At 41.9% G+C, this 20,897-nt stretch overlaps 1 protein-coding gene across 1 annotated transcript in view; it reads left to right on the forward strand.

The window, feature by feature from the left end:
- Positions 1 to 20,897, forward strand: part of FRY (FRY microtubule binding protein) — a 261,267-nt gene that overhangs the window by 72,584 nt on the left and 167,786 nt on the right. The window contains exon 3 of the mRNA XM_084842986.1: positions 13,930 to 13,983. Within this exon, the coding sequence (XP_084699112.1) occupies positions 13,930 to 13,983 (54 nt within the window). The remainder of the gene's footprint in view (positions 1 to 13,929; positions 13,984 to 20,897) is intronic.

A 20,897-nucleotide genomic window follows, 5' to 3' on the forward strand; every position in this document is an offset into this window, starting at 1 on the left:
ATCACTGCCTCCCCTTCATGGATCACTGCCTTGTTGTGGCGAAGCAGCTTGTGTAACTCAGTGAAGCCATAAGCTATGCCGTGCAGGGCCATCCAAGACGGACAGGTCATGGCAGAGAGTTCTGACAAAATGTGGTCCACTGGAGAAGGAAATGGCAACCCACTCCAGTATTCTTGCCAAGAAAACCCCATGGAACGTATCACAAGGCTAAAAGAGATGACGCCGGAAGATGAGCCCCTCAGGTCAGAAGGTGTCCAATATACTACTGGGGAAGAGCAGGGGGAATTTCCAAGTAGCGCCAGAAAGAGTGAAGTGTCTGGGCCAAAGCCGAAAGGACACTCAGCTGTGGATGTGTCTGGTGGTGAAAAGAAAGTCTGATGCTGTAAAGAACAATATTGTTTAGGAACCTGGAATGTCAGATCAATGAATCAAGGTAAGCTGGAGGTGGTCAAACATGAGATGGCAAGATTGAACATCGACATCTTGGGAAGCAGCGAACTAAAATGGACAAGCATGGGCAAATTTAATTCAGGTGACCATCGTATCTACTACTGTGGGCAAGAATCCCTTAGAAGAAATGGAGTAGCACTCATAGTCAACAAAAGGGTGGGAAAAGCAGTACTGGGGTACAATCTTAAAAACGATAGAATGATCTCAGTATGAATCCAAGGCAAACCATTCAACATCACAGTAATTCAAGTCTGTGCCCCAACCGCTGATGCTGAAGAAGCTGAGGTTGATCGGTTCTATGAAGACCTACGACACCTTCTAGGACTAACACCAAAAAAAGATGTCCTCTTCATCATAGGGGATTGGAATGCTAAAGTAGGAAGTCAAGAAATCACTGGGATAACAGGCAAGCATGGTCTTGGTGTACAAAATGAAGCAGGACAAAGGCTAATAGAGTTTTGCCAAGAGAACACGCTGATCATAGCAGACACTCTTTTTCCAACAACACAAGAGGCGACTCTACACATGGACATCACCAGATGGTCACTATCGAAATCAGATTGATTATGTCCTTTGCAGCCAAAGATGGAGAAGCTCTATACAGTCAGTAGAAACAAGACCTGGAGCTGACTGTGGCTCAGATCATGAGCTTCTTATCGCAAAATTTCAGCTGAAATTGAAGAACGTAGGGAAAACCACTAAACCATTCTGGTATGACTTAAATCATATCCCTTATGAATATACAGTGGAGGTGACGAATAGATTTAAGGGATTAGACCTGATAGACAGAGTGCCTGGCAAATTCTGAAAGAGATGGGGGTACCACACCACCTTACCTGTCTCCTGAGAAACCTATACGAGGGTCAAGAAGCAACAGTAAGAACCGGACATGGAACAACCGATTGGTTCAAAACTGGGAAAGGAGTACGACAAGGCTGCATATTGTCGCCCTGCTTATTTAACTTATATGCAGAATACATCATGAGAAACGCTGAGTTGGATGAATCACAGGTCGGAATTAAGATTGCCGGGAGAATTATCAACAACCTCAGATACGCAGATGATACCACCCTAATGGCAGAAAGCGAAGAGGATCTAATGAGCCTCTTGTTGAGGGTGAAAGAGGAGAGTGCAAAAGCTGGTCTGAAACTCAACATTAAAAAAACGAAGATCATGGCATCTGGCCCCATCACTTCCTGGCATATGGAAGGGGAAGAAATGGAAGCAGTGACAGCTTTTATTTTCTTGGGCTCCAAGATCACCGCAGATGGTGACTGTAGCCATGAAATTAAAAGATGCTTGCTCCTTGGGAGGAAAGCTATGGCAAACCTAGACAGCATAGTAAGAAGCAGAGACATCACCTTGCCGACAAAGGTCCGTCTAATCAAAGCTATGGTTTTCCCAGTAGTAACGTATGGCTGTGAGAGCTGGACTATAAGGAAGGCTGAGCGCTGAAGAATTGATGCTTTCGAACTGTGGTGCTGGAGCAGACTCTTACGAGTCCCCTGGACTGCAAGGAGGTCAAATCAGTCCATCCTAAAGGAAATCAACCCTGAGTGCTCATTGGAAGGACAGATCCTGAAGCTGAAGCTCCAATATTTTGGCCACCTAATGTGAAGAGAAAACTCTCTGGAAAAGACCCTGATGCTGGGAAAGACTGAAGGCAAAAGGAGAAGGGGACAGCAGAGGATGAGATGGCTAGATAGCATCACTGATGCAATGAATATGGACTTGAGCACGCTCCAGGAGAGAGCGGAGGACAGGAAGGCCTGGCATGCTATGGTCCATGGGGTCACGAAGAGTCGGACATGACTGAACAACAACGGAATTTAGTTCCTCTTGTTAGAGGAATAGCTCCACAATGGGATCTCTCCTTGGTGCTGTGAACTTTGATGTCAAAGCCATTTGAACCCCTTGCTACTATTGACATCAATTTACTTTCCTGGAAAGTGGCTTTCCTAGTGGCCATTACTTCGTGTAGGAGAGCATGTGAATTGTGTGCCCTCTGTATTGACATTCCATTCATTGTATTTCATACCGACAAGGTTGTCCTTTGACCAGACATAACCGTTCTTGTTAAGGTGGTGTCAGACTTTCATATAAACCAATCTGTGGGCCTACCAACTTTCTTCTTTTCACCATCGTTGGAGTTGGAAAGACGCTTGCATAACCTCGATGTTCGCAGGGCTCTGGCTCTACAGAGCTCAAACTGAATATTTTCGTAAGTCACAGACATTATTCTTCTGCTATGGGGGCCCCAATAAGGGCTTATCTGCATCATCCCAAAGGCCTGCTGCTTGGATAGTTCAGACTATAAAACTGCCTTACAAGGTCAGGAGACTTTGCCTCGAATCCAGGCACATTTGTCGAGAGCCATGTCAACATCTACAGCCTTCGGCAGAGGGGTGCTGTTACAGGATCTATGCAAAGCTGCAATGTGGTATACCCCATCTACCTTTCTGAAGCATTACAAGTTAGATGTGCATGCACAATTGGACTGCACGTTTGGAAGAGCAGTATTGTCATTGGTATTATGATGACACACCTATCCACCACCGGTAAGTTGGCTTGTTAGTTGCCCATATGTGTGATGCACAGAGATCATGAAGAAGAAAGGCAGGTTGCTTACCTGTAACTGTGGTTCTTCGAGTGGTCATCTGTACACTTACACAACCCACCCACTGTCCCCTCTTCGGTGTCAGTATTGGGTGTTAGTATTGGTATTGATACTGAGGTTTTCCTCGGATCCGAGACTGTGTAGGCAGTCTCAAGGAACTGAGGATATTGGCGGGAACTCATATGTGTAAATGCACAGATGACCACTCGAAGAACCACAGTTACAGGTAAGTAGCCTGCCTTTACAAGAGCATGGTTAATTGTAGTCAAGCAATCTCCATCCAGTTATGGTCGCAACGGGCATATCAACTGAACCCTTTTTTTTTTCTAAATTATGCAGCCCAAAGGCCTTAAAAATACTATGGACATATCAAAATTGGGAATTAATGCTTTGCCTTACCTCTTTTTGTGTTAGCTACATGAGGCTAAGATTTTCATGACAGAAATTTAATAGTTTTATTAGGATATGTTTGTGCGTGAGGCTTCTAGTAAGATCCAAATCCTTGTTCCCAAAACATTTTCAGGAATTCTGATCTCATCCATTCCCTTTTCCTTCTGTCTCTTGCTGAGCCCCTTTTTTGTAGTCACTGCCATTTATAGTATTGCATAAGCATGGAAGATAGGGGTATGCTTTGCCCCCTCTGTGACTGGCATTTTGCATGACTTGTTACCCAGTTTATTTCTTGTAGCTGCCAACTGGCTGTTCTGGTTTCACTGGCTGGGATTGGGATAAGGAAGTTTCTGCTACCCTTAATTTCTAGAGAATTTTGTCGATGGACCTGCCCTAAAAGAGAGTGCCTGGCCTTTATGACTCGTAAGGGAAAAGGGTGTCCGGTTGTTTCTATATCTTAATTTTTTTTATCAGTGCTGGCAGATTCCTGTGGTTTGGGAGAGGCTGCCAAAAAGGCTTCTGAATATTGCTTTAGTCCAAAGATTCCCAGGCCAGGATGCTTGACTAGGTTTCTTTATTTATTCACAAAGCATGCACAGTACGCAGACAGTAGTTGCTGTCTACCTACACACTACCTACTAGTGTGCAGTTTCTTGAGAACACATTAATTTCTGTGGCCCAGTTATCCCATATGTGAGTGACCAAGGATTAGATGGAGATAACACTGCTTTAAATTGGTATTTTGGGGCACCTGGCCAGTGTAAATTGAACTTCATGTAAAATTTTAATCTGTGAACTTACTGTTTAAAATGGAACTTTCAATCATCTAGCTATCAATTTTAAATCAAATTATTTTTCTTTATTTTGATTAATAATACCTTATCCTAGGTATTCAAAGGCTGAATACCTTTGAATCACAGCTGTTTTCTAGCCTAACCCCAAATGTCAGCTTGCAAAACAAATCTTCTTGGTGTGGGTCATCCCCTGAGATTTAAGAACATAATGCTTAGTTATGTTTATTACCTTTATATCCTGTATTTTAATTCTTTAGTGAACATTTGAATTTAAAAGGGAATTTATATACACAAGAAGATAATACAGTACTTAATCTGACTACATTATACCACAGTACACATAGAAGAATGCTTATATACACCGTTCTGTTGAAAAGGAAATCAAATAGCTTAGGTGATGAATTTTAGATTGTTCAATTGGTGGTTTAGCATGAAGATCTTAGTTTCCACAGAACTATTTTTATGAGAAGACATGGCAGACAGAAAACTAAATACGTGCATGCTTAATTGGCATATGCAAAATCCCACTGCTAGGGCTGTTCACATGCAACAATATCCCATCAGTTTAGGAGGGACAAACTTAAACTTGCTCATGAAGAAAGGATTTATTCTTTGGTGTCATCCTCATTTACCCTGGCTAATTTCAATGAAATTGAATAACTACCCATGTGATAGAGTATGGTTGCTGAAAGGAATTTGTAATAGATAGCTCATATTCATATAATTGCTGGTGTCCTTGCTTTCTGCCATGTTTGATTCCTTTTCACTAGTTATCTCGTCCTTACAATTGGTTGCAGCTCTTACTCACCTGTGTAGCTGAAAGTTGGCTGTTGTTGGTAGCTTATTTGTATAGTGGTAATGAACTGCCATTAATCTTATGTTCAATAAGATTCATTGCAGAAACTGTCTTGTAAAATACTGATACATGGGGCTGGTTCAGACATAACCAGATCTCTTAGCGGCAATTAAAAAGATTGGGAGCTGGCACTGTCTCCTACTCCCTCCTGTGTGGATTCTCCCTTGCTTTTGGTGTTAACAGTGGTGTAGTTCAGCATGAAAGTCAGTGCAGATGTAACTGTGACTACCTTTTACCATGATCTGCAGATTAGCATGAAACCCTGATTAAGCGCTAACCATGGTTTGCATTAGTATTGGTGCTGAAAGATCCCTGCACACCATGGTTAATGCTATAAGGGGTAGGGAGGGGAGTTTATGTGGGAAAGGAAAGGACCTCATGAGCCCATAGCCCAGTTGATCTCATAACCATAGTTAAATAGTTCAGCGGGATCATACTCAAAATATTTGATTTCAAGCACAACATTACCCTGAAAATACACATGAATTTCCTTTTATACATATCCAGTGATGTCTCTACATTTAAAGGGCAGTTTTAAAAACTGTTAATGGTGGTGCTGCTAACTCTGGAGAAAACAAGTGTTCAGATGTAACACATTAAGAATTATTATCCACACAGAAGACACACAGAGAAAAACGACTATTACTTTCCTAATGATCTGCTGAATTACTGACAGAAGTGAGAAAGTGCATAACTTTTCGTTCTCATTCCATCTTTCATTTTCCGCTTAGCCTGCCAATTAGGTACTTTGGTTGTGACTACAACAAACAATTCAACATGTAACCACTCCACCTATTTTCTGGATTGCTATGTTGCTTTCTAAACCCACAGCTTAATATCCTTTTCATCTTTGTCCGGTTTTATAGCACCTAGTGTTACTTGGTTTTGCACAACAGTAATGAACACTCAAGAGACCCTGTCTGGAGGCTTACAGTCTTAAAATTCCATTTGCCGTCTTGTCCTTAAATGTACAGTGTCTTTTATGCATTCAAGCACAAAAAAATGCTTCACAGGGCTCTTTTTGGAACTATATATAAAAAAGAAGAATTTCCAGACCAGATGTAAGAAAGTGATTTGAAGATATGTTTTCATGTGTACAGGCAGTTGAAGCAAATGTTCTAGCTTATAGTTTTTCGTTGTGAGTGACATGGCAAAGGCGGGTCAGGATGAGCAGGACTGCCTTGCTATGCAGCTTTGTGTTCCCAAAGATCTGTAAGGGTGCAATCCTGTGCATGTTTAGACAGAGAAAAGGGCCTACAATTCCCCTTGCTAGCTGGGGAATGCTGGGAGTTGTAGGCCTTTTCTCTGTCTAAACATGCATAGGATTGTGTCTTAAGTATGTTTCTGCTCAGAAAGTCTTCTACTGAAAATGTGCTGGTTCATTGGGGGGTGCTTTTTTTCCTTATGGCACCCCCTTTATGGAATAGCCTCCCTTTTGCCCCCATAACTAGATTCTTCTTCCCACATAGCAAAAAAAAGTTTTAAATTCAAAGATGATTTACATTTGCACAGGTGTTTTTTTAATCATATTTTGCCATCCTTAATTTTGTATGTTTTTATTAAGTATGTTTAATTTGCATTTTTATCTGTTAATATTTTTACACCTTTTGCATGTTGCTTTGTGCAATTCTAGAAAAACGTATTTTAAGAAGGACAGTTATGCATAAAATAGCTATTCACAAAAGGAAGTTGTATTATCAGTAAATGAAAGACAAAACACAGTGACCGCATTCACTCAGATATCAGGTTAATTGCATGTCGTGAACATTCAGTTGTGGATGATCCTTCAGTGGCTCCTTTTGTGCAGAGTTCTGTATGTGCTTTAGAGCTTCCACACATACATCTAACCAGATATGTCATGGTAAAAGGGTTTATATGGCAATAACATACAGGCTGCATGTTAAAAGTTGGACAAACAAATGGGCAATGGAGTGCATTCCTAAAGACAACATTGTTTAATCTACTTCTTTAAGGAGCAAGAATCTTAATAAATATCTTCCAGGGATATATTTTATCCTTAGTAATTTCTGATATAATGTAAGTGATAATGACCATGAGAGCCTTTTCAACCCTAAAATTCTGTGTTTTAGCATTAAAAAAGAAATATACCATTGCAAATTAATTGAAAGTTATATTTTCTCCTACTTTTATGATCTTTATGTTCATGCTGATGAGAGTCTCATATACAGAAATGAGTTCAGAACATGCAAATGAGACTTTAATATAATATTTGGTTATAAAATGGGTATTGGGTATTCTTTGGTTCTTATGTAACTGTCCAGAAGGTGATGAAATACTTGAACTGAATAAGCCCCTTCTTTATTGAGTTCTGTGGCTGTAGCTCTGTATTCAGCCTACCGTTTTGTAAAACATTTGGATAACATTGCATAGAGTGCAAATCCCTGACTGAGAGAGCAAGGTTGAGTAAAACTTTATATCAGATTTTCTTCATGGTTTCTGAAAAACCTGGGCAAAAATGACCCTTTGTGGATGCCGCTTGGGTACTTTTTCTCTTAGAGCAGATGAGCCTCCCTGTAAGTGTGATCTCAATACATTTTCTGTCCCATTGATGTGGGAGGACAGAGCATGAATAACTACATTTGGAGTGGGGAAGCTGATGAAGAGGATCCTGTACACATTAAAATCAATGCAACTATAAATAAAATAATGTGTGCATTCTTTGCAAGTTCCTACAGCTGCTACCTCCAAAATCTGCCAGACATGTTAACTTTGCCCTGCACCAGGCTAGCCTGCATAGCTCCTCTTTGATTCTCTACCTCCTCCTCCTCTCGTTCCCTGTGCAGCCAGCATAGTAGTCCATCAGCCCACCTCCCAGCTCATTACCAGCCAGTTCTCTTTTGCCCAACAAGGCTTGTGCTAAGTTCCAGCCAGGCAACTCATATCATCCCCCTTCCCACTCACCACATGAAGCCAGAAAACATGCATAGGCAGGCAGGCTGCTCTTTTCTCTCTGGCCCAGTTGGGAGAATTTTTTTGCTTCGTTCCTCTGAGAGGGGGTGGGGAGGAGGGTAGAAGGACACTCTGTCATTCCCAGGAGGCCTTTTCTGCCATGACAGTTAACTGGCACAGGGATGTCTATTCAAGGAACTAGTGATGGATGGCATCCTTTTGTTTTTATCGTGGTGGACAGGCTGCCACTTGGCTAACAATTGTTTCGTTCATAGGTAATAATGAGTGATAACACTTTATCGCAGTACAATGTGACAACTGAATTGGAAAAACCATTTATGCTGTATATTTTGGGTGTGTTTTTGCACAGCATTGCACACAAAATTCACAGACTTATGCTAAGAGAACTTCCTTGGGCCATGACAATTTCACATTTTAATACTCTTGTAGAAATATCTGTCTGTGCATGTGCCACTTTGAAAGACCAAACACCAAAAGAACTGTGGACGTAAAAAGATGTGGTAGAAGGAATCCTTGATCTTTGCTCCCAGCTTCTTCTTTGAATGCATTCTCACTTTACATCCCCTACACTATCAAAAACCAAGATGAATCACCCACATTATAGATGAGTTTATTGGATTTATTGCCTGAAATGATGACTATAAAATCATCAAAAGTGAGCGTGAATGCATACATTTTTATGTAGCTTCACATAGGTAAAATGTTTCCTCAAAGAAAGTTATGCAACCTTTAGGAATTTGGATGGGTTTTTTTGCTTACCTCTGGAATGCGATTGAAATGTAAATTGGCAGTAAACTGGTAGGGATGATTTACTAGAAGAAGTCAGAAGAGGAAGGTGATAAAACCTACAAGGGCAGTATGCAACAGCTGTAATTCGTTTTCAGGCATCTGACACTTGCATTCCATTCTTTTAAAACAATTTCCCCGCTGTGTTACCACCACAGTTTCCCTGCAGCTGATGCTCAGCTTGGAGAAAGTCAGTGAGCACTTCAAGACTTCACATCAGAGACCTGAAATGTCATGGGCAGCCAGAATCTCTCCCCTTCATGACTACATTTGCAGTCAGTCTGCATTTTCAGGCATCTTCAAAACCTGGAAGCTATCTTTAGTTCTGCCCACCTGCACCTTGGCTGTGCTTCAAATTGAGTAATTGTTCCCAGTAGAAACAATTGTTCCCTGCTCTGATTAGTTCTAATTTCTGCAAAAAGCTGTTACACGCTTAGAGTTCATATATTCACCTGTGCTGGCTTGCCTGCCTACCTGCCTCTCATGTCTTAGACCAGCTTTGGCTTGGTTCTGCCCCTTCATAGAGTCAAACCTTGTTTACCTGCTTATGTCTGTGAGCCTTTTCCCATGACTTTCCCAGCATGTGGCAGCTGTGGTTTTCAGTCACATGCTGAGGCAGCTTTGTGCATGCCAAAGCCACGTGTAGAACTCAGCACAGCTTAGCTTTTTGTATCCCCCCAAAAATATAGGGTGGTGGTGTTGTGCAAAAAGCCGAGCGCACAGCAGAGCATCAGCATGTCTGCTCAGTATGTGGCAGCTACAGTATGGATTGTTTTGAAAACTGTGGCTGCCACATGTTAAGAGGGTCATGAGGACAGGCCTTCACATCTCCTCTAATGTGTTTTTGCTTGGTTGTTTACACCCTTCTGGATTTGGCTTGTGGATCCTGCCCATTTTTCTTGTATGCCAATCACTTAATTTTCAACATTTAACCCTGACTTTGATTCTGCTAATTAATTCTTTCCCTGGGCAGGTTATACAGATTTGGATTATATCCTAGCCTGTGACTCTGGTGGTCTTTGTTGCTAAGTGCTGAGTTGTTTCCTTGGCTGATGTCGGTGGCTTATCTGGACCTAGTCCTGCAAAAGGCTCTGGGTGAGCCTTTATAAATCCACGCATTACTTAGGCACACTGGCCTCACCATTAGCAGTTGTGAGCAATTTGAAATTGTCAAAGGGGCTGGCAGAAATAATTCAATGGATAGATAGCTTCCTTTTGTAAAGCAGTCTAGTAAAACAGAGCTAAGGAGTGATCAAGAGTTAAATAATTAACAGCCGTATAAGGTGAGAGAAATGAAACTGATGGGTAAGGGAGAACAAGGTATATTTAGAATAGGTTTGGAAAGATATGTAGAGTCACAGAGGTGAGCTAAAACAGGAAACCTGCCCCAGATAACAAGAGCTTCAAAGGAAAAAAAAAGTTGTGTAACAGTGCTGGGATATCAAGACACAGAGAAGGGTGATATGAGATAAACTAATCGGATAGGATTTTTTTTTAAAGTCTGTGAAACATAGTTTAAGCTGCATTCCTGTACACATTTTCCTAGGAGTAAGTCCCGTTGAACTAAATAGGACCTACTTCTGAACTGACATACATAGGAGTGTGCTGTTAAGGATTAAAAGTAGCACTAATTGTTGCTGGGAACATTTGTGTTTCTTTCCTATATTTTCAAGGTTTTTCCAATATTTGTACAAAGCTATATTTAAAAAGGAGCGGCTCAGTAGGGTTATGTTAATAAAGCAATTGTCCGTCCTTGAAAACAGATCATTTGTAATTGTTCCAACAGTGAGAGCCCGTTGTAGTATGCATATGTGCTACTAAAGCAAATGGTTTTCAGTCCTCTGGGTCTTTGTGATAAAGTCAAGTAGGTTCAGGACATCTAGCCTAGTATGGAAGATGCTGTTCTGAAGTGCCTTCTGGATACCGGGGATATTGTGAAGCGCTGTACAACAACAAAAGAGCCAGTGTAGTGTAGTGGCAAGAGTGTTGGAGTGGGAGCTGGGAGATCCAGGTTCTAGTACCCACTCGGCCATGGAAGCTCACTGGGTGACTTTGGGCCAGTCACACACTCTCAGCCCAACCTGCCTCACAGGGTTGTTGTTGTGAGGATAAAATGGAGAGGATGATGATAATGTAAGCCGCCTTGGGTTCCTTGCAAGAGGAAAAAAGGTGGGATATAAATGCAATACTAAATAAATAAACAAAAAAACTTACTCTGGAAAGGCAGGCCTTATGCCAACAACTCTATCTATGAGCAGCTCCTCTACCACAAGAAACAAATTAATGAGGCAGTTTCTCGTCATGTGGTCACCAGCCATAGTACACCCCTACTGAGTTATTTTTTAAAAATCCTGCAGACTTTTCCCTTTGCATTTACATATGAAGGAAAAGGGTGAAGTGCAAGTCTTACCTGAAAAAAATCAGAAAGAATTCCAGTGGTAAGTTGCATGGTGGTCCTCATACCTTTATTTGGGTTTTGTGAAGGAATCTGAGCACAGGCTTTCTGAATTAAGCTTACATTTTCACGATGGCACAGAGTCCTAGTCTGCAGATCAATCATTTGCAAGCTTTTGAGCTCTCTTGGACTGTTAGGATTCCAAAGGCAGAGTCCTCTACTTATTGTCAGGGTGGACACTGAGCCCATAGAACCTCAGAACAGTTCTGATTCTGAGGAGGAACAGCCATCCGTGGAGAGGAGCGCACTCATCCCTCCCAGGCCCTGCAGCTGGCAGAGATTCCTCCTGCTGGCATTCCAGACATAGATAGCGGTCCTGGGAGTGAAAGAGCGCAGGAGGAGGGCTGGCTGGATTTTCGATGCAGACGCAAAGAGCGACGAGCTATGGAGGGTGCAGAAAGGAGGCGTAGCGCCCGTCTGGCGCGCAAGCAACGGTCGCGTCCAGAGGACCCAAGGGAAAAGGGGAGGGATTCTCCCTAGCCCATAAGTTCAGGGTCTGCAAGTGATTCTCATTCAAGCAGGGACCAACTGTTTCCAACCCAGGGCATAGGTTACTCTGCTGTTCATAGGTTAGTCGCTGGTGATAGAGTTATTAAGTTGTAAAAGGAATAAAGCCTTGAAAATAATCCTTTGTCTGTGTCTGGACTTGGCTACTGGAGTAGACTGAAAGAGGCCGGCTAGGGCCCCCTGATACTTATATTTACAGAGAGGACACTGAGACACAGGTGTTAGATATTTTACGATAAACTAAATCCTTGTTAATTTAACATATATTTTTGAAATAACAACCATATATTTTGATTTGTTTACACATTGAACAAACAAATCCAAGATTCAAGCAAATAAACATAGAAGGGAACACGGACAATAAGTGGTTTCTTTCACCTGAGTTTTCACCTTCGGATAACCAGAAATCAGAGGAACATACACCTTACTGAATCCCCCCCCCCCCCAGCTTGGATCCTTCCATAGTTCCAGCAAGATGGAATGAGACCCATTACCTAGTTTGCATGTCATGCTAAACCATAATTTAGTGTTGTGTGTGTGAATTTTGGTCTCATTGCTGCCCACTGTCCCTTCCCATCTCTTCCTTTGGTTTCAGTTTTCAACTCACTGTGATTTCTCATTGACTCAGTATGCTACACCAAATTCCCAGCTTAATAGCCAGGATATGCACGAGCAACATGCACCTGGCTTTGCACCTTCCTTTGTGCAAGTGAGATAGCAAGCCAGGATTCAGCACTTAAACTGATTGGAGGTGAGAGCTTTTCCCTGTGGGGGAGGGAAGAGGAAGCTGTTGAGTGATTCAGTCCTGCTTATTTCTCCGCACTTCTGAGTCAACATGCTGCTTATGCTTACTTCTGAGTAAACATGCAGAGGCTTGGTATTTGGGATGCTCTTTGAAAGTGCTTCTAAGAGATTCAGACCTGCTTCCTTATGAATAGAAAAAAGTTCCCTACCCTGCTCGTAGCAATGGAGAAACTACATACCCTACTAGTGGTGGTGGTGGTGTGTGTGGGCACAAATGTGTGGCCCCCGAACCCCAGCAGACACTGAATGTGGCCCTCGGGGCTGGAAAGGTTGTGCACCTCTGGTTTAGTGTTAGATGCAAGTGCAGCCCTCTGGGTTGGCTGTGAGGAGATTGGAGGTTTTCTGTATGGCTCAGCATTAGATGCTAACAGAGTGAACGCAGCCCTTATCTACATATGAGAGCTGAATTGCTCAATGCTGTACTTAAGAAAAGGGATACTGCAAATTTATTTTATAAAGCTCAGGTTTGTTTGTAAGTTCATAAAAAATAATATGCACAAGCTCCATTATATCTCCACATTAATATGATGCCAAAATGCATTGTAATGGTCTGTGTCTCAGGAGTCTTAAGGAAAAATATTAGCTTTTTATTACTAAAATCACCGAGAAAGCATCCAGTAGATAAAGGCAGATGCCATTTGAGGAATGCTCCAAGTGCAAGCTGCTTTGAATAATTGTGCTTTTGTAGAACCCATTTATTTCAGTAGGGATGTTTCTAGAGGATGCTTCTCAATGAATGTTGGTTTCTTCCTGTGCTAGGCATTCAGAAGATCATGTATTGATTTAACAGATACCCAACCCCTCCTTTCTAGATTATGTTTCCGTTCAGTTATACTCTCACTTTTATAGAACTGAATTCTGCTATCCAGTTTAAGTGATAGTCTGAAGCACACATTAAACCTCATCAGATGTTGGGAGTTTTTCATCAGAATATGGAGCATATGTTATTGAGGAAACTATTAATATGTCCTGTTCTGAGCCTGTTTTCTCTTAATGAGGAATGATATAATCTAAGCCCAAAATGTAAACAACTCGCTGCATGCTGCTGTGAGAAGTAAAAGGAATGTTTTGTAAAAAAAAGGGGGGGGGGAATCTGTTGAGCAATAAATAGCAGCTTTTTGTTGTTATAAATTTTTTTTCTTGCCAAAATACTGTGGCAGAAAGAATTTTAAGAAATAATCATTGTTTAAGGACACTCTCACATTACTGTATAAGCATCCTAGGGTTTTTTTTTAAAAAAAGGCTTTTCCATTGTCTGAATTAAAAATGATTAACTAAAGCAGAAGAACATCTTACAACATTAAATAATATAATATATATATTTTATATGTTTTTGTAGGAAAAGCCGCTAAGCAAATCTCTGCAACGTGGAGAAGATCCCCAGTTTGATCAAGTAAGTTACATTTGAGACAAATGGCATTCTTTTTTGTAGCCCTTGTGTAGCCCCATAATTGGTGTTCTGCATTTGTGCAGAACACCTGTGAGCTATCGCCCGGTTGCTAATATTCCCTTTGGGGCAAGGTCTTGGAGTGGGTGGTTGTGGTTCAACTCTAGGCACTTTTCGATGAAACAGATTATCTGAATCCAATTCCATCTGGGTTCAGGCTTTGATTTGGTAATGAAAAGGCCTTTGTCACCTGGATGGATGACCTCTATCAGGACAGGGGTAGTAAAACCCTGTTGATTCTCCTTGATTTCTCATGGGCTTTTGATACCATTGAAAATGGTATCTTGCTGGACTGGCTCTGTGGTGTTGGGGGCAGGGTGATACAGTGGTTCCGTCCCTATGTGCAGGGTCAGTTTGAGAAAAGAGTAAGGATGGGGAGATTCTGCTTGGCTGTGCAGCATTTATGCTGTGGTGTCTTGAAAGGTTCCATCTTATCCTCCATGCTCTTTAACACTGATATGAAGCTGCTGGGGGAGGATATCAGATAATTTGGAGTGAAGTGTCATCGATGCATTGATAACACCCAGCTCTGCTTGTTTCTCTCATCCAAGTCACTTGAGGCTGTGTGGGCGTTGGGCTCGTATTTGGACTCAATAAAGGACTGGATGAGGGCCAATGGACAAAATTCCAAGAAGAGGGAGGCACTATGGGTGGGTGGTTCTTATGTCCATAAATAAGGTATGAAGCTGCAAGTTCTGAATAACTTTTGCCCAGTTTCGAATCTGCCATTTTGGGGCAAGGTGATTGAGCGGGTGGTGGCAATGCAGTTGAAGGCACACTTGGAAGAAGCCGATTATCTAGATCCATTTCAATCGGGCTTCAGGCCTGGGCATGGGACAGAAATGGCCTTGGTCGCCTTGGTGGATGATATGAGGAGGGCTTTGGATAGGGGCAAATGCTCCTTCCTTGTTCTCCTCAACCTCTCAGTGGCTTTTGATACCATTGACCACAGTAACCTCCTGGACCTCCTGGAGACACCGTATTACGGTGGTTCTAGTCCTTCCTCTCCAGCAGGTACCAGAGGGTAGCACTGGGAGAGGAGGTTTCAGACCCGTGGCCGCTCACTTGTGGGGTGCCACAGGGTTCCATCCTCTCCGCGATGCTATTTAACATCTATGTGAAGCCGCTGGGGGCTATCATCATGAGGTTTGGGGTGTGGTGTCATCAATATGCAGATGACACGCAACTCCACCTCTCGTTTAAATCTTCACCAAGTTTGGCTGTACGTAGAATCCCTGTCCAAATGTCTGGAGATGGTGAGTGGCTGTGTGGGGAGGAATAAGCTGAAGCTGAACCCTGACCAGACTGAGGTACTTTTGGTGGGAGACAAGAGGAGGTTGGGGGATGTTGACCTGGTGTTGAATGGGGTATGGCTACCCTTGAAAGACCAGGCCCTCAGCCTGGGGGTCATTTTAGACTCCCAGCTGTCCATGGAGGCTCAGCTGTCAGCCGTGAGCCAGGCAGCATTGTATCAACTCCATCTGATACGGCAGCTGCAGCCCTACCTTCCTGACCATCTGCTTCTATCGGTAGTACATGCCCTGGTCTCCTCTCGTCTAGACTACTGTAATGTGCTGTACATGGGGTTACCCTTGAAGATGGTTCGGAAGCTGCAGCTGGTGCAGAACGTGGTGGCTCACCTGATTAAAGGCAGCCGCCAGCGTGATCACATCACTCCAGTGCTGAAGGAGTTGCACTGGTTACCAGTTGTTTTCTGGCCAAATTCAAGGTGTTGGTTTTGAACTTTAAAACCCTATATGGTTCCAGCCCAGCCTATCTTAAGGAGCGTCTCCAGCAACACCAGACAGGCCGCTCAACAAGATCAGCCTCGGATGGCCTTCTCTCTGTCCCATCAGCCAGGACAGCTAGACTGGTGAGGACGAGGGAGAGGGCCTTCTCTGTGGTGGCCCCCACTCTGTGGAACTCCCTCCCTAGGGAACTCCGTCATGCCCCCCCTTTAATGAGCTTCTGCCACGCATTGAAAACGTGGTTGTTCAAGCAAGCATTTGGGGTGGGCTAGGGAAATTTTAGAAAATGATGTTTTAATGTGTAATTAAACATTAATTACAGTTTTAACAGTTTTTAAACTGTTTGTATTATTGTACATCGCCCAGAGTGGCCGGGTGACCAGCCAGATGGGTGATTAAGAAATTTAATAAATAAACAAACAAACAAAATGTTCTAGATGGGTTGGCACTCCTGCTGAAGGAGCAGGCATGTAATTTGGGATACTGCTTGATGCAGCTTTGTCACCGAAAACCCAGGTGGCCTTTTAGCATCCTTGGCTGATATACCAGCTGTGACTGTTCCTGGACAGGGATAGCTTGGCCATGGTAGTCCATGGTCTGGTAGCTTCCTGATGGGATTACTGTAATGTGCCATATGCGGGCTCCCCTTGAAGATAACCCTGAAGCTTCAGCTACTGCAAAATGTGGCTGCTAGGATTTTAACTGGTACAGCCAGCTGGAAACATTCTGAAGGAGCTGCACTGGCTGCCTATTCAGTTCCAAGCACCGTTCAAGGTGCTGATGCTTACCTTTAAAGGCAGTTTATAAATAATTGTAGATAGATTACCTTTAAAAGTCCTAAATGGCTTGGGACTCAAATTCCTGAAGGAGCACCTTGCCCTATATCTCAGCCTGTCCATGCCTTGAGATCATCAGGGGAAGTGCTTCTCCAAATACCCCTGGTGCATTTTGTAACAATAAGGGAGAGAAACCTCTCTGTTGTGGTGCCCCAGCGATGGAATTTCTTCCCTATAAGGTGGTGGCAGGTACTGATACTGCAGTTGTTTCATCACATGGTTCCAACTTCCCTGTTTGCACAGGCATTTTAAGCTGACTTACGTTGTTCTGATGGTTTTACTTATCTGCTGCTTCTCCTTTTTTGTGTTAGTTACATCTTACTGGTGTTATTGTATAATGTATTGTATGATTATTTATGGTCATGCTCACCATTCACCACCCTGGTATCCATGCAAATGAAGGGAGCTAGTATGGTGTAGTGGCTAGAGTGCTGGACTGGGAGCTGGGAGACCCGGGTTCTAGTCCCCACTCGGCCATGGAAGCTCACTGGGTGACTTTGGGCCAGTCACAGACTCTCAGCCCAACCCACCTCACAGGGTTGTTGTTGTGAGGATAAAATGGAGGAAGGAGGAGGATCATGTACGCTGCCTTGAGTTCCTTGCAAGAGAAAAAAAGGCGGGATATAAATGCAATAGATAAATAAATAAATAAATAAATAAGGGAAGTAGTTTTAATAAATACATTTTAATAATAAACTTTCTAGAGCTTTGGTCAAGGAGCTTGTGCTCCTGTCAAATAAAGGGATATATAAATGCCTTGAGGGCTGGGCAGTTCCTTCCATCTCATTTCTCTTCTGACCACCTTTCATTTGCTGGAGAAAGTAAGCAAGCTACCAAGTTCAGGTCCAACCCCTGTGCTGACCTTAGCCCCAGCATTTAACTCTACTTCCAAATTTGCTCATCTTTCTCCATCTGCATCAAGTCTCCAGCGCTGTACATATTTTGCCCCCTTCACCACAGGATGCTACTTATCCTGAACTTGTACCGCAACACCCAAAACCTGTTCTTTGTCTGCCAAGGACTCTATATGCATCATTCAGTACTGATTCATCTGCTGAGATTTTAGACTCCATATCAGAAGCCAAACAACAGTGTAAACTGGACACTTTCACTTTAAATGTATAGGTTTAATGATAGCCTTTTTCCAAACTGAATACAATTCTGCTTTCATTTCACCCATTATAATTTGTTCTACCAGAAATATCCCACTGTTAACAGGATGGCAGCTCTGAGAATCGCTGTACATCTCCAAAAAATCACTCCTTTACATTTGTAGGGGGATTGTTTCAGATGCACAGGCAGCACTTTAGTGCTTGCGCCAAACTGGCATTTATTAAATTCCCTCGACTCCTCTCTTTTTTTCTATTTTCCATTTTATGGTTTGAATTATTTTTAGTTCACTTCTATTTACCTCAGAGGCACAATGGCATTTAGACATAAATCTATCATTAAAGCAATGTATGAACGTAAGTTTTAGGGTCAAGCCCCAGAGGAAAGCAGATCCAGTACTAAACCTAAAATGTGTTTGGCAGCACAGAAAACTTTATCTAATTAAAAAAAAAGTTAGCATGCTGGATAGGAGGGTTCAAATTGCATAGGCAAGGCAAGATTTTTTTGAAAAAATAAAATCTATTTTTACATTGTTGAACAGTGTTAGGATTTTTTTTAATTTAAGGTTCAAATTTACTTTTAAGATGCACAGTAGTAATGATTTTTTTTTAAAAAAAACCTTGCTCAGAGCTGGGGAAAAACTGTCTCTGGTACGAGTGGAGTCAGTATTCTCACAGCAGACCTATGTTGAGTGGCCACCCCCTCTGAGGCTATGGCTTCATCTAACAACTGTGGTTCGTTTTGTCTAATGACAAATGTTTTGTCGTATAACTTATTCCTTTTTACATGGCAGACTTCCCTTAAAATCTAGAAAATAAGATGACCAATTTGACTCAGACACATAGACCTGGTTCGCACATAACAGCAGTAAATCTTGGGTTAATTAACCTATGATCGGGGGTTGCTACATGACATCCAAACCTGGACACTATAGGTTAATTATAGGTTAAGCAACCCAGTTAACCTACAGTTAGTAGTTAGGTTAATTGTGGGTTGTTTAACCTACTAATAACCTATAGTGTTCTAGTTTGGATGTCATGTAGCAATCTTTTTGAACGTTCAAAAAGGTTGTGGAATGCGCCTGGCACACAGTGCGGCAAATCGTGGCTTAACTAACTCACAATTTGCCACCATTACTTGTGAACAGCCCCATAAACTATACATTAATTTTTGTGAACTGCCCAGAGAACTTCAGCTATTGGGCAGTATAGAAAGTAAACAAACAAACAAACAAACAAATAAATAAATAAATACAAAAATGCATTTATGCATTTATGCTTGGATCCTGGGAAGTGACTTTCTCAGTGGAGGCTGCTGGTTCCAATGTCAGTGGGGGGGGGGGTAAACCCACTCTGGGTTTCAGTCTGAACCAGAACCAGTCAGAACTCTGAAGGAGCTATCTAAGGTGCTGAACCTATTTTAGTAGGATAGGTTTTAGCATCTTGGATAGCTCTTTTAGAGTTCTGGCTGGTTCTCACTGAAACCCAGAGTGGATGCACTGCCCCACTGACATTGGAGTCACCAGCCTCCACTGGACTTTCTCATCCTGTTGATTCTCCCAGCACACCCCTAAAAAACCTCTCCCAAGGGTCAGGAGATCCTCCTGAATGCTGTGGGCTGTAGTGTAAAAGCAAGAGGAAATTGTCAATAATTGAGCAGAGGCATCTTTTGTGAGTGTAGTCCTACCCTACCTTCCCATCTAGGTAGGTCTCCTGAAACTTGGGACAGGCTCTTTAGGGGGTTGCTGGGGAAGGGGGCAGGAAAACCACCTCCTTCCACAGCTCCTTCTTGGGATCCAAGTCATAGCATTTCCTTTCCTTTTAATAAGCAACCTTTCTTCCACCTGAGCACACTTCTTTTGAGAATGCTTTCACCATAGGCACCTCATCTTACAAACTAATAGTCACTTCAAGTTGAGGAAAAGGATCATCCAGTCTTATCAGTACCTGAGTAAATAGAACAAATGGCTATTTCCCTAATGAACTAAGGAACCTAACACCAGTCTAGGAAAAAGAAAACATTAGTTTTGCCTAAAGAACCATTAAAGCTCATGATGAACGGCAGAAATTAGTTCTTCTACTGTTTCTTCCTCAATTAAAAGAGAATGGAGTATCAAAATGCCACAAATGTCAGGGAACAGAGTGCTTTGTGTTCTAGAAACTTTTACAATTCTACCTAAAAATGTATAGCCCCCAAAGAACAATATTAAGGTACAAAAACAATATTAAAGGAAGTAATTCTATTTTTCTTCAATGAGCAAACATGGTTATGTCTAGATTGCAAATAAAGGATTTTGTTAGATCAAATGTCTTGGCTTTAAAAATGTAGATTTGATTATGCTAATTCCTGATTTCATATATTTACTATGAGGTATGTTCGATTAAACTCAGAGGGAATTACTTTCAACTAAGCATATTTATTATTGGACTTTCTTCATAAAGCTGCTTAGGGCACAATCCTATGCATGTTTAGGCAGAAAAAAAGTCCTACAACTCCTAGAATTCCCCAGCCAGCATGGCTGGCTGGAAAATGCTGAAAGTTGTAGGACTTTTTTTCTGTCTAAACATATATAGGATTGTGCCTTTAATAAAGCTAAATGTAATGCAACAAGCCACTCCAAAGAGAAAATAATGCAATACCATAATTTAAATTTGCACAGTAGAGTTTATTTTATTTATTTATTTTTAAATGTATATCCTTCCCTTTCTATGAAAACAATCAAACTTTTAAGCCAAAAGTGGTTTAAAAATAAAAATATAAACATAACAAATTAAAACAATAACAATAAAACTAAATAAACAACACGTGAAACAAAAGGAAAATTTAGTCCTAGGTTTACCAGCTGGGATAGTTATCTTAGTATTCTGGTACTTAAACTTTATGTACCAGTTTATATATGTTTCGGATGGAGAGTACCATCTGTTATGCCAACTCAGTATTGTAAACTACTGTTTAAACTTTTTTCCTCCATCTGCATTATGCTGTCAGATTGACTTGAATTGTGCCTTCTCAGATGTTAATCTTTTCAAGCTGTTTGGCATAAAACAAGGGTGGGCAAGTTGTGGTCCTCCAGATGCTGTTGGACTGCAACTCCCATCATCCCTAGCCACTATAGCCAATGGTGAGGGATGATGGGAGTTGAAGTCTAGTAACATCTGGAGGCTCT

Source organism: Heloderma suspectum, chromosome 3, assembly GCF_057233095.1.
Source record: "Heloderma suspectum isolate Gila_16-S chromosome 3, 16-S_ref, whole genome shotgun sequence".
Classification (NCBI taxonomy): Eukaryota; Metazoa; Chordata; class Lepidosauria; order Squamata; family Helodermatidae; genus Heloderma; species Heloderma suspectum.